Genomic DNA, 13,189 nt, shown 5'->3' with positions numbered 1-13,189 from the left:
ACACCTGGGTGGTCACCCACCATGTACTTGTGCATGGAGGTTATACCCAGGATTACTAACAGTCCCACCATCGTGAAGGTGCAAGCAGAGGATTTGGCTGTCACAAACCGTCCAGACTTCACCGAAATTGGGTCCACTTGACTTGAGTGTCACTCGAATATCAGTTCCATCAGTGTTTTAGACTCCCAGGTAGCAAGTACAGGTTGTCTGGCATATCGGAGAGAATGTCTGTGACAACCTCAAGGAACAAAATGAATGTAGGTGAAATTTTCACAGTTATAAATGATTCTAGAATTAAGAGCCGTTAATTCAAGTTACAGGGTTGGGGAGATGTTTAGACTGGATTGCCGGAAGTTTTATTTTAGCCAATGAGTTATAAATTTCTGGAATAAGTTATCTACATTGAAGGTAGAGGCTGACAGTTTAGGGAAATTCAAAGGTCAGCTGGATAGTTACCATCTCGATAAGGGAAACACATAGGTTGTCTATTTCCTTTTTATTTATTAATTATTTATTTTATTTTTTTTATTATTAATTAAAATTTTTTTATTCTTTTTATTTTTTTTTTGGCTGGTGCAGCATAAGCCTTAGGATTTGTTGCACCATGTGGCCATTACTAATACTATGTGCAGTTATAGTGGTAACATTTTGTTTTCCCTATATGTCTTTTATTCTGTTCTTAGTCTGTGCTAGATCATATGGGATCAGCCTTGTTTTTTTTTCCTGTTATCATTAAGAAAAGTTATTTTGCTTGCTGTTTGAATATCAGCAATGCTTTCTCTGAACATAATTTATCTATCAGCAAGAATCTTATTTTTCCACTCATTTTCTCATCATTGAAGTGGAGATCTTTCCACTTGGAAAGATCTCCACTTTTTCCTCAGTGCTTGGTTCTCTCTGCTTCTGCTCATTTAAATGTTGCTAAGATACATCACTTGTTTCACATTAGTTAACCTGTTAAGGATGTCAGTAAATGTACATCTGTTTTTGGACAGGAATTCTGTAATACATATTTTGAAAGTAAACTTTTTTTTTTATAATGTGAATTATCATTTCTAGATCACTAAATATTAACAATTGCTATTATATTAAAGCAAAGTTTCATATGCTAAAATACAATTTACTAATATGCAATTATTAGACCAACAGATATTACTTATAACATACTCTCATGTACTCGTGTTCATTGGTAATCATGACTTGTTTAAAAATTATACATTTAAAATAATTAAAACATGTTTAATTAAGCATTTTATTCATACTTGTGCAAAAATCATCCATGTAAATTTATTTGTGCATTCCAGAAAACCTGGATAAAAGCAGGCATGTGCCAAGTGTGGAATAGCAATCACCTGTGGACTGATCAACACATTGAACTTGAACAAGAATCCAAAGCTGAAGCAGGCACTGGCATGTTATCTTTATACTGTGGCCCAGTCCAGAATACAGTGAGGTTTATTTTGCTTTATCTGTGATTCTGATACATTCTTATGTATTTTTTTTTTTTTTTTTTTTTAATTTATATATTTTATTCTTGAAATTATGATAATATTAATCTTTTTGCATTTAGAAATGCCACAGTTCTCTTGGCTACTTAATTTTTCTTTTAGGTGGTATATGAGAAGTACAAATAGATGAAAGTTGCCCAGATTCTGAAATCCTGCGCTATACAATAATAAATATACTATACAGTAATATATACAACATACTAAGATTATATGGATGGGTACTTCACTCTAATGTTTCTTATTCAAATTGCAAAACTTTGAAGCTGAGTATAATCCATATCTTATTATCAGTAAATTGCTAATCTTATTCTTGAATTATAATTCTGCAATTCCGTGATCTAACAAACAAATTTTTCAAAATTATTAAAGCCCAACAAAGACTTATGCCGATAAGATAATCTATACTTTGTATAATCTTCTCTTTAACACGCTGCTTTGGTGAATGCCCATTTAAAGATCTTAAGTCTGTCAATTCTTAGATAGTTTGCCAGATTTTCTGATTTTCCTAAGTATAATCCATATCTTATTATCAGTAAATTGCTTATCTTATGTAGGACAGCACCTGAACGTCAATTCATCTCCGCCTTTGTACACTGTGATGATTACAGAAAGCACTGTAAAAGGCCAGAAATGTGTGTAATGTTATGTTTGTGCAGTGTGTGTGTGTGTGTGTTGTTTTGTTGTTTCTGGCCGTTTTGTCACCAGGCAGGTGATCACCTGGAAAGCCAGCCCAGTGTCCATCTACACCACGGGGAGGTAGGCCACAACTACGCATGTATCGCGACCGCCTTCCGAACGCTCTGGTTTACCAGCTCTTACTGCCCTAATATTAGAGCAAAAAAATAAAAATAAATAAAATATTAAAAAAAATAATAATAATAATGAAATATATTAATGTAAGAGTATAATAAAACTAGATAATAAAATCCTGTCCATCGGGCAGCCCAAACTCGGGGAACCAGCAAATATAAGTAAATAAATACAAGTAAAAAGTGAAAAAAAATAAAAAAATAATAATAAAATAAAATAAAATTAAATTAAATAAGTAAATAAATAAAAAAATAAAATATAATAAATTCAAAATAAAAAATAAAAAATGATAAAATAAAAATTTGAAAAATAAAAATAAATAAATAAAATATAAAATTGAAAAAAATAAAAAGAGAAAAGAAAAAAGAGGGGGGAGGAAATATATATCTCATCCCGCACTGGCCAAAAGCCAGTGCCAGCAGGGGTCTCTACTAAGAAGGCTAGGAGGTATTCCATAGTTGAGTGAAAAGGTGTCTCTGGCAATCAAAAGCATGACGAGCAAATTCTTGCAGGGACTGGAAGTTTTCTCTGGTGCTCAGGAAGTCCGGCTCATTTCCGGGGACAGTGATACTGGTGGAGAGAAGAAGGTTCTGTCGAAGATCTAGGTATTGATGGCAGTGGTATAAAATATGTTCCCAGTCTTCTAGGTCACCACAAGAACAGAGAAGTGATTCAGCAAGGTTGAAAGTTGCAAGTTTGGCATTAAGGGAGCCATGACCAGAGAGTAAGTAGAGTGTGTACAGACCAGGATGAAACCATTTCTGAGTGGACTCTAACATGGCAAAGGTGACGTTAGGGATGAACTTTAAAGTAACAAGACCTTTAGAGGTAGCAGACCATCTGTCTTGCCAGCTCTGCATCAAAATATTCCAACAGCGTCTTTTCTCAGCCTTGGGATCCACAGTGACATCGATGGTAATGCCAAGAAAGGTGACAGGGACAGCGTGCCTAATGTAGAAGCACAGGCCTCTACTCGGTACATAAGAAAGAGATCGACAGCCGTTAAGGACCTGCAAAGCAGGAGTAGACTCAGTCCTACAGGCCCTGCACATTGCTAAAAGCATTTTACATTGAATTCTGTGAAGTTTAGTCCGTACTGAAACCTTTTTAACATGCCAGAACCAGGCGGCCATAGGAACAAATCGGTAGAAACACAGCTTTGTAATATAAACGTAGAGAATGAAAATTAAGACCCAAAGATTGTTTAGAGAGAGGCAGAAGTGAGAATGTAAGTTTTTTGACTTTCTCTGAGAGATCTTCCAAGTGTTTAGTAAACATAAGTTTACTGTCAATGATCAGACCAAGAAATTTTAGAGAAGAAACCATGGAAAGTGATTTGTTTTGAAGTTTAACAACAGGTGGCCGTGAAATATTAAGCGAACCCTTAACCAGCATCATTTTACTTTTCGATGAGGATATGGATAATTTATTTGTGGTGGATCATTGAGAGAGATCTGACATGACTAAGTTGGCAGTACTTTCAAGGCAGGCACGGGAATTGCCCTGGATCAGCAGGGTGAGATTGTCTGCATAATCCAATTTGGAAGTATAAGGAATAGTTTTACGGAGCCATTCATCAAGAACGATGTTCCAGACAAGTGGTCCAAGAACAGAGCCTTGGGTGCAGCCGCTAGTGACAGAGCAGGAGATGGAGTTAGATCCAGAAATAACAGAAACTGTACAGTTTTAAAAATAACTTCTTAAAAGGTTATAGAGAGGAAGGGGACAATCGGCAGCATGTAAGCGAGCAAACAAACTAGACCACCATAACAGATCAAACGCCGCAGAAAAATCAACAAAAATAGCAAGAATGTATTTAGAATTTGCAGAGTTAACTCGAGAAAGGAATTCAACAACTGCTTCTTCAGTTCCTTGTCCAGTTCGGAAACCATATTGATCGTCTGATACAAGAGAACAGTGAAGTGAGTCTTATAGCAATCAGCCTTTCAAGTATTTTGGCCAAATGCGATAACAGAGCAATAGGACGGAAGGACTTGCCACTTTGGGTGTTTGAAGGTTTAGGAATTAGTTTAAAAAGAGCTGTCTTCCAGATAACAGGGAATGTGCTTTCATTCAGGCATTTGTTGAATAGAGTCGGAAAAACCGTTGGACGTAGCTTGTGGAATTGTTTGATAAAGACGCCCTCATGAAGGTCGAGGCCCGGACAACCAGAGTTGTTAATTTTTAGGACAGCTATGTCCACTTCCAGCTGCATAAATGGCTGAGATTCAGAAGTAGTAGTGTAGGAGTTATTGAGCTGTCTTATTTGTTGATGAGTAGTCAAGTCATCCTCTGGGCAATCAGAAGGAAGCAGATTGTCCAAGATAGTGTTGATAGTGTCCTTCCAAGTGAGAGTTTCGGTGCCGTTTGCAGGTATCGACCAATAAACAGTAGGGGAATAGGATTTGTTCCTCGTAAGGCGATAAACAAGGCCCCATGGGTCCCGATTGCCAGTAGAAGTAACCAAGTTCTGCCAAGATTTTATTTTACAGGTAGTGATGGTTTTGACGTATTGTCTTTTGAGAACCTGATATTCTGTTTTAAGACTTTCAACGTCGGGAGGTGGCCAGTTCCTGCGATGTCTCGGTTCCACCATGGAGTGGGATGGGAAGACTGAATTTTCTTTTTGGCTGCTTTATAGCAGGCATGGCTGAGAGCATCATTAACATAGGAAGCTAATTCAGAAGCTGTAAAGTGATGGATGAAGTTTATGGTTTCAGTTGGGAAATCAGTGTTGATTGAGTCATTAAACCGGTTCCACATGATGCGTCACAAAGAAAATCTTCTAAGGTCCTGTAGTGGAGGATTATATAATTGTGCAGAGCAAGTCACGGAAAAGGTGATCGCACAATGGTCACTTGAGCAAATGTTAGTATTTACTGTCCAGTCATTAATGTTTGAAGAAATGGTGTAAGAAGTAGCAGTGATGTCTATATTTGATTCGCTGTTTAGAGAGCTGAAGGTATAAGGTGAGCCGGGTTTATTTAGAACTGTCAGCTCATGTGAAAGGAGAAAGTCTTCTATGAGTGAACCCTTGTTATCAGTATGGTCGGAGTGCCATAGACTGGATTTGGCGTTAACGTCTGACATTATAATAAGTTTGGCAGTACCTACCAAAGAAATAACTTGATCGAGGTAGGCAAATGAAGTGTAATGTCATAAGTTGGTGGGCAGTATAGTGAAACTAGAAAGTAAGAGCCATGAGGAGTAGACACACTTATGCAGACAGCATGTTGATTAGTAAGACTCATTATCTTGACTATGTCCAATTTAGAATTAACTATGACGAAGGCCGTACATGGTTCAGCATGTTTCGGCTGAATAACCCTAAAAGAGATAGGATATCCGGTTATTTTATCATGGAAATGGTATGGTTCTTGTAAGGCTATAATATTGTATTTAATTTCGTCGGTTACTTTTCGGACTTCATCGGCCACCAATCGTGACTACTGAGCATTCAGTAGAAGCAGGCTAAGTTCAGAGACTGCTTCATCTGCAGTTGAAGAACTGGTAAAAGACAGTGTATCCATAGTTGGTCCGTTGTCTTACAGGATCTATGATACGCAAAAGTTCTGGGCATTTGTAGTCACTAATTGCCTCATTCGTCAGCAGTCCTTAATCATGCAATCTCTAGAGCTCTTTTATATTCATGACAGTTAGTATCGCAGATGGAGTGTTGAAAATCTCTTTTATGCCTCTTGCAATTTATACAACAGGTAGGCTCATCCTTACCTTATGAGGGGCATTCTGCATGCACATGACCACTACAGGCACAATGTCTGCAAGATGGGGAGTTATGGGTACAGTATTGTGTTGTGTGCCCATATTCCAAGCACAAAAAGCACTTAGTAACTATTGTAAATGGCCTATGCCTATGTGAGCTACAAGCAAGAAATATTCTGTCTATTGATGAAATACACCTGTACATTTTTGGGGAGAAACTGATTACCCAGTGTACCAATGACAAGGACCTTGACTTAGTTGTGAATCTGAATGAGGTTTCTTTCTTAATCTCCTCCATTGTAAAGTCATAGTCAGCTAGATTTTTATTGTACAGTTCTTCTATTATGTCCTCCTTACTTAGATCCTTGGGCATGTCCTAGGAAATTATGGACGTGTTACTTTTTTTAGGAACTCCCATAGAGATTCCTGCAGAGGTCAAGGAATCAGAAGTTGAGATACTATTTAAGTCCGACTTAGAGGCCATTTTCAAAATTATGCTTTTGTTGCGTGCTAATTTGATTGATTTTATTTTGACTGTTTTAAATTCTGTTTTCAAAGTATTGGTTACCAAGGTTTTTACATCAGCGCTGGTTTTAAAATTGCTGTTCTCTATCGCTCTAAGTACCATTACATTCTCACTAGGTTTAGCTATTTGTTCCTTCAGTGTGGGTCTATTTCGGGCTACATCAGCATAAGATCTAATCCATTAACTAACAAACAAATTTTACAATATTATTAAAGCCCAACAAAGACTTATGCCGATAAGATAATCTACACTCTGTATAATGTTCTCTTTAACACGCTGCTTTGGTGAATGCTCATTTAAAGATCTAAGTCTGTCAATTCTCAGATAGTTTGCCAGATTTTCTGATTTTGCTAAGCATAGGTGAAAAAATGGGAGGGTAATGGATTGCCAAATTTAAGAGGTTTGACGGTAGTTCTTTTTTACAGCATCAGCATATCAGGCCATATTACATAATTGAAATAACTCTGTCTTAATTCCCTCATATGGTTAGTAGTACTATTTTCAATGTTTGATAAATATTGGAAAATTTGTTTTTTCCAGGTGATTGCATTCTTTTTTTTTTTTTTTTTTTTTTTTTTTGTAGATTTTCTTTTCATATAAGTAAAAACATTGAATATAAATTCTATTTCAGTGTTACAGGTATGGAAATCGTCATCCATATCTATTATACCCAGTAAGTATACTCAGTGGGTCGCTAGATTATCCCTATTGGACTATCAGCCTTCCATTCACTGTGTTCCTACTTTCCTTCTAGATCTTTAGTGACATTATCAACCCACTCTCGACGTAGGCCTAATATTCATTCATTTTTGCATCAAATATCTGTTTAGCTAATTTCCATATCCCATCCTTTCTGTATGCCTGTACCATCCGTATTTGCTTCACTTAATTAGATTGCATGCTTCTTATCCCAGGATTTTTTTCTTACTCTCTCATTTGGGTTATGATCCTGCAATTACCTGCTTCTGGTAATCTCATTCTTCAAATAGGCCTCTAGGGTTGGGAAAGTTATGACTTATAATAACTGCAATGGAATACACCCACCACATATGGTCCTTGAGGTTGTCACAGACATTCTCTCCGATATGCCAGACAAGCTGTACTTGCTACCTGGAAGTCTAAAACGCTGATGGAACTGATATTCGGGTGACACTCAAGTCCAAGTGGACCCAATTTCAGCGAAGTCTGGATGGTCTGTGACAGCCAAATCCCCTGCTTGCACTTTTACGATGGTGGGACTGTTAGTAATCCTGGGTATAACCTCCATGCACAAGTACATGGTGGGTGATCACCCAGGTGTGAACCAACGTAAGCAGGGGTCGAGGTGTTGGCACCCACACCACATGGAGGAATGCCATCCCCCCTTCCATGTTACTAGGCAGTATTAGGTGGTAGATGACTCTCATCAACCAGTGCAATACCACCACTTTGCTTATTGGAGGTTTGAAGTGGTGGAAGCCAGGTTTAGCTAAGTTCCGGTCAACCCTTCCCTATCTCTTCCATCATGCAGTATGATTGATGACTTATGAGGTTATGATGAACATCGTGGCGAGTCCATTATTCCTTACATTTCGAGGGTACAGCTCTTAAACGGTGTTTGCAGGCCGGCCGCTAGTTAGTACACTGGATTGAACCTATTGGTAACTCTAGGAGGTTTCCGGATCAGCTAGTGTATAATCTTGTTACCTCTACTCTGCCAGATAGTGACTGGAGGGAGTCCGACTAGTGTAGATGCGGGGAGCATTGTCGAGGCCACATTATGTCAAGGATCTGGGTATATTCTTAACATGTGTAAGCCATATTCAAAAATTTCATTACTTCATACAGCATGTCCCCTCCTGCCATTTTTCTTACTATTGAATACACCATGGATTGTCAAACTAACAGAGCAAGCTTATCTGTGAAAAGATCTAAACCTCCTAAGTACTTCTTAATTCATTTCACAAATATACGTGGTCTCAACTCTAATCTCAACGATGTCCATTTCCACTTGCAGTCTGCCAAACCCCATGTACTTTTTATGACAGAATCTCAGTTATCGGTTGATTCAACCACTGCTCATCTCAGATGCCCAAATTATTCGCTGTATGATTCCTTTCGCCTCAAAGGTGGTACTTGTGCATATGTCCGTGCTGATATTCCCTGTCAGAGACTTGGCAATTTGGAATCTCCTCTCTTTGATCTTCTCTGGCTTAAAATCTCTCTACCTCATTGTGTCAAATTCATCTATTGTCTCCACCGTTCTCCCAACTCCACTAATCACTTGGAGCTATTTGACATCTTGACTTTCTCCAGTCCAACTTTCCTAACAGTGTGGTAATTTTCCTTGGTGATTTTAATGTTCACAACTCCAGCTGGCTTCCGTTTTCTAGTCACACCGACCCAGCTGGTCGAGATGCTGAGACTTTTGCAATTAGTAATGACCTTGCACAGATTGTTCATTTACCTACAAGAATACCAGACAATCCTAATCATACAGCCAACACGCTTGATCTTTTTCTCACAAACAACCCTTCTAAGTACACGGTCGAAGTGAGAGGTCCTTTAGGCACTTCAGACCACAACTTGGTGATTGTCTCTTCTCCAATGGAGCTTTTACCTCATGGCTATTCCCAAGCTCGTTGTTTGTTATTTGGTTTTTAGGAGCATTAGCAACTAAGGCCATATTGCTCCGGGATATGCAGTGGTCATTCCCTGACCTTTCTGCATTCTCCGTATTTGGTGGTGACGGGCTCGAACCCCGGTCTAATCAAGAAGCGTGTGCTATGCACTGCTACTCCTTCCCACCTGGCTACGGAGGCGCCGCCCCAACCTCGTGTTGTTTGGCATTACAAGAATGCAAAATGGATGACCTGCGAGATTTCTTTTCTTCTTTTCCTTGGTTGGATTACTGTTTCAAAACTTCTGATGTCAACGTTTTCTCAGATCGTGTCAGTGAAATTATTCTTGCAGGAATGGAATCCTTTATCCCACACTCCACTTTAAAATCTCGTCCTTGATCTAAACCTTGGTTTTCCAGTAAATGTACTAAGGCTGTTCAAGAGAAGAATGTTGCATATCGTAATTGGCTTGTATCTAATTCTTCAGTTTCATTTTATGCCTACACCAAAGCTCGCAACAATTGTAAAGCAGTTATTAATCAATGCAAAATACAGTTTGAACAGGCTAAGAGTAGAAAACTTGCTTCTTGCCCTAATGGTAGCCGAGCATTCTGGTCTCTTGCCAAAGCTATTAGCCACAACTTTTGCCCATCTCTGCTCCCACCTCTGTCCAAACCAGATGGTTCTGGTTTGAACAGAGGTGGGAGCCAAGGATAAAGCTGACCTGCTAGAATTCCATTTTTCTTCCAACTCATGTATTAATGATCTTGGTAAAACACCTCCCACCATTCCCAACATGCTCCATTCAGTGCGTTCTGTGGTCTTCCATTAAAAGGATGTCAGAAAGATTTTGATGAATCTTGATGCTAAGAAAGCTCCAGGTCCCAATTGTGTTTCTTCACTTGTTCTCAAAACCTGTGCTTCTGAACTTACTCCTATTCTTTGCCGCCTTTTTTCACTTTCTTATTCCAAATGTGTTTTTCCTTCTGCTTGGAAAGTTGCTCATATCCAGCCAGTTCCTAAAATGGGTAACAAATCTCTCCCATCCAATCGTCCCATTGCAATTATTTCTGCTCTTTCTAAAGTCGTGGAGAAATAATTAACTGCCAACTCTTAAACTACCTAGAAACCTTCCATCTGATCAACAATCGCCAGTATGGATTCCGTCAGTGTCGATCCACTGGTGATATTCTGGCTTATGTTACCCATTTATGGACGAATTCAATGGAAAGGTTCGGTGAAACACAAGAAATTGCTCATGACATCTCAAAGGCTTTTGATCGTGTTTGGCATAAAGGTCTTCTAAACAAGCTTACATCTTATAGTTTGCCAACTATTTTTATTAATTGGTTATCCAGTTTTCTCTCTGATCGCTCACTGAGGGTGATGATAGATGGCTCTCTGTCTTCTAACTTCTCCACTAATACCGGTGTCCCCAATGTTCAGTTCTTTCCCCACTCTTTTCCTCTTGTATATTAATGACCTTCTTCCCTTGACAGGGAATCCTATCCATAGTTTTGCCGATGATAGCACATTGCATTCTACTTTCCATTTTGAGAAACCTTGCCCTGCTCAATCAGCTTCAACTTCTTGAAAATCTGGTACCAATTTCTTAAATGCCGATCATTTAATTCTCCAGTGGGGGAAATACAACTTAGTTGATTTCAACCCTTCTAAAACTCAGTCTTGTCTTATATCTTGCAAAAAGGATTCTTTTGCTCCTATGCTTATCTTTAGTGACACTCCGATTTCTAGGCAAAATGATATATCTCTTTTGGGGATTACCCTGACTTCTAATCTCTCTTGGCACAAGCACATTACAAATATTGCTTCCTCTGCATCTAAAAAACTTGGTTTTCTCTTTCGCTCTCGGCGTTACTTTTCTTCCAAACAGCTGCTCACTCTGTATAAATCGCAAATCCGCCCTGCCATGGAATATTGTTCCCACATCTGGGGTGGTGCCCCCAAAACCTCTCTCAGGCTTCTTGATTCCATTCAGAAGAGGGCAGTTAGGTTAATTAATAATTCATCTCTAACAGAGTCTCTCCACTCGCTGTCTCATAGATGTACTGTTTCTGCTGCATGCCTCTTCTACAGATATTTCCTTTGGCACTGTTCTTCTGAATTGGCTTCTATAATTCCCGCTCTCTCTTTCAAAACAGTCCTAACCCATGCAGCCACCAGTCAACATCCATTTACTGTCCAACTTCAAACTCACAGAACCAACTTTTCATCTTCCTCGTTTATTCATTCAACTGCCGTTTTCTGGAACAACCTTCCTTCATACGTATTTCCTGAAAATTACAGTCTACAGAAGTTCAAGTTCAATGTCAACAAATATCTTCTTTTGTCTTCTGAACCTCCAACCCAAGCACGGTACTAAGTTCTATAGGTTCTAATACCTCTCGTGTTTGGGGTTTACATAAAAAAAAAAGATCAAAAATTGTATTAAAATAAAATAAAAATAAACAGGATAAAATTTGATGTAAAAATAAAATACACTGACAACTGTAGAATTAAAATGATAAAAATATAGATAGATTTAAAATACATAAAATTAAAATAGACACAAAATATTACAAATCAAATTAAAATCAAACTTTAATAATAAAAATGATAAAACAACGATATAGTTTTCAGAGGTGGTAACCTCCTTTATTAACAGTGGAACTTAACTGTCATGGCACATCCTTAAATAACATCAACAAGATCATGGCCCTTGTTACTGTAGAAGTATAGGAATTATCCTCCGCTTGTGCAAGGAGACTGGAAATGGCTTGTGAGTGTGCCAGGTGGAACCGTTCATCCCATCCAATAATTACTGTTTCGAAGAGGGAGTGAATATGGACTCCCCTATATCTGTTATCGGTATTATGTTCCAAAGAACAAATCCACAAGCTCTCAAGCATTTCTGGTTTCGATACCTATGCGATATCAATGATTACAGTATTGTCTGGAGAAATTTGGTGGTTCTCCTCCCAGAACTGTTTAGCCACAGCATATTTCCCATTGTCTGTTGTCTCTATTGGTCTAGTATGTTCTATCTCTCCAACATAACACTCACCACAATCTGAACATTTTATCTCATATATAATTCCTCTAATACTCTCGATTATTGTAGAATCTTTTACCTTTGACTGTGTGCAATTTCCACCCCTGTAGCTGCACACAGCATGTCTGACAAATATATAATATTCTACAGATCTGTTCTATTAAGCCTGGATGTATGGAATGTGGGTGGGAATGCCTCTTTGTCCATGTTAAACTTTTTGAATACATTTGTCGAAAATATAGGGGTAGATTTTGGATAAAGATCTGCTGTCGCACGTTTAACCTCCTCCAATCCAGCTTTGGGGATGCTGCAGTTAACTTGGTAGTTAATCACTTAATTCTTTGAACTGCTTTTATGTAGTGGCAGAATGTTGGCATTTCTCCAGTCCAAAAAGTGTAATGCCCAAGAGAATTTCTGTAGAGTCCAATGATGTGCTTATAATTACTGTTAATGGTTCCATTCACTCCCTTGTTGCCTTAAAATGACTGGGTATATGCTATCAACTTAAGGAGCCTTACTCACTTTTAGGCTTATGTTTTTCTACTTCTTTTCTAAGAAATATATTGTGCAATATAATATTATAGAATTTAAAGTGGAATACATTTTAAATAAATAGTAAGTAAGGTCTGAAATTGCACTGGTAGCAGTGCAAGTGTGGTGTCTGGGTAGCCCTTGAATCCCATCCTTAAGTACATTTATTGTTTGCTGGTAGTGGGTGTCATCTTTGTCTCTGTGGTGGGTAGGAAGTCCGGGCACTGAAACAAAATAAAAACAACTACAAATCCCAATATTTAAAACTCTTCTTCTTCTGGGACCCCAACAATGTCCCTACCAGAAAACTCAATCAAACCAGCAGATGACATCACTTCAGCAAAGTGGCAGTAAACTGATCCAACACCTCAATACTTACTAATGTACTCTACTAGTGAGAGCCTTTACGGAAATTGTCACTATTCTTTTCTTTATCCAG

General features: G+C 38.3%; 1 protein-coding gene across 7 annotated transcripts in view; it reads left to right on the top strand.

Moving 5' to 3' along the window:
* The window catches only part of Pex23 (tectonin beta-propeller repeat-containing peroxin 23), an 851,062-nt gene that overhangs the window by 408,861 nt on the left and 429,012 nt on the right, over positions 1-13,189 (top strand). For all 7 annotated transcript variants that reach the window (XM_090377810.1, XM_090377813.1, XM_090377811.1 and 4 more), the window contains one exon: positions 1,305-1,448. In XM_090377810.1, the coding sequence (XP_090233936.1) occupies positions 1,305-1,448 (144 nt within the window). The remainder of the gene's footprint in view (positions 1-1,304; positions 1,449-13,189) is intronic.

This window comes from Mastigoproctus giganteus, chromosome 7 (assembly GCF_048544385.1).
Source record: "Mastigoproctus giganteus isolate SK-2022 chromosome 7, ASM4854438v1, whole genome shotgun sequence".
Taxonomy (NCBI): Eukaryota; Metazoa; Arthropoda; class Arachnida; order Uropygi; family Thelyphonidae; genus Mastigoproctus; species Mastigoproctus giganteus.
The sequence above is the reverse complement of the archived record's forward strand: the minus strand, read 5'-3'. Positions and strand labels throughout refer to the sequence as shown.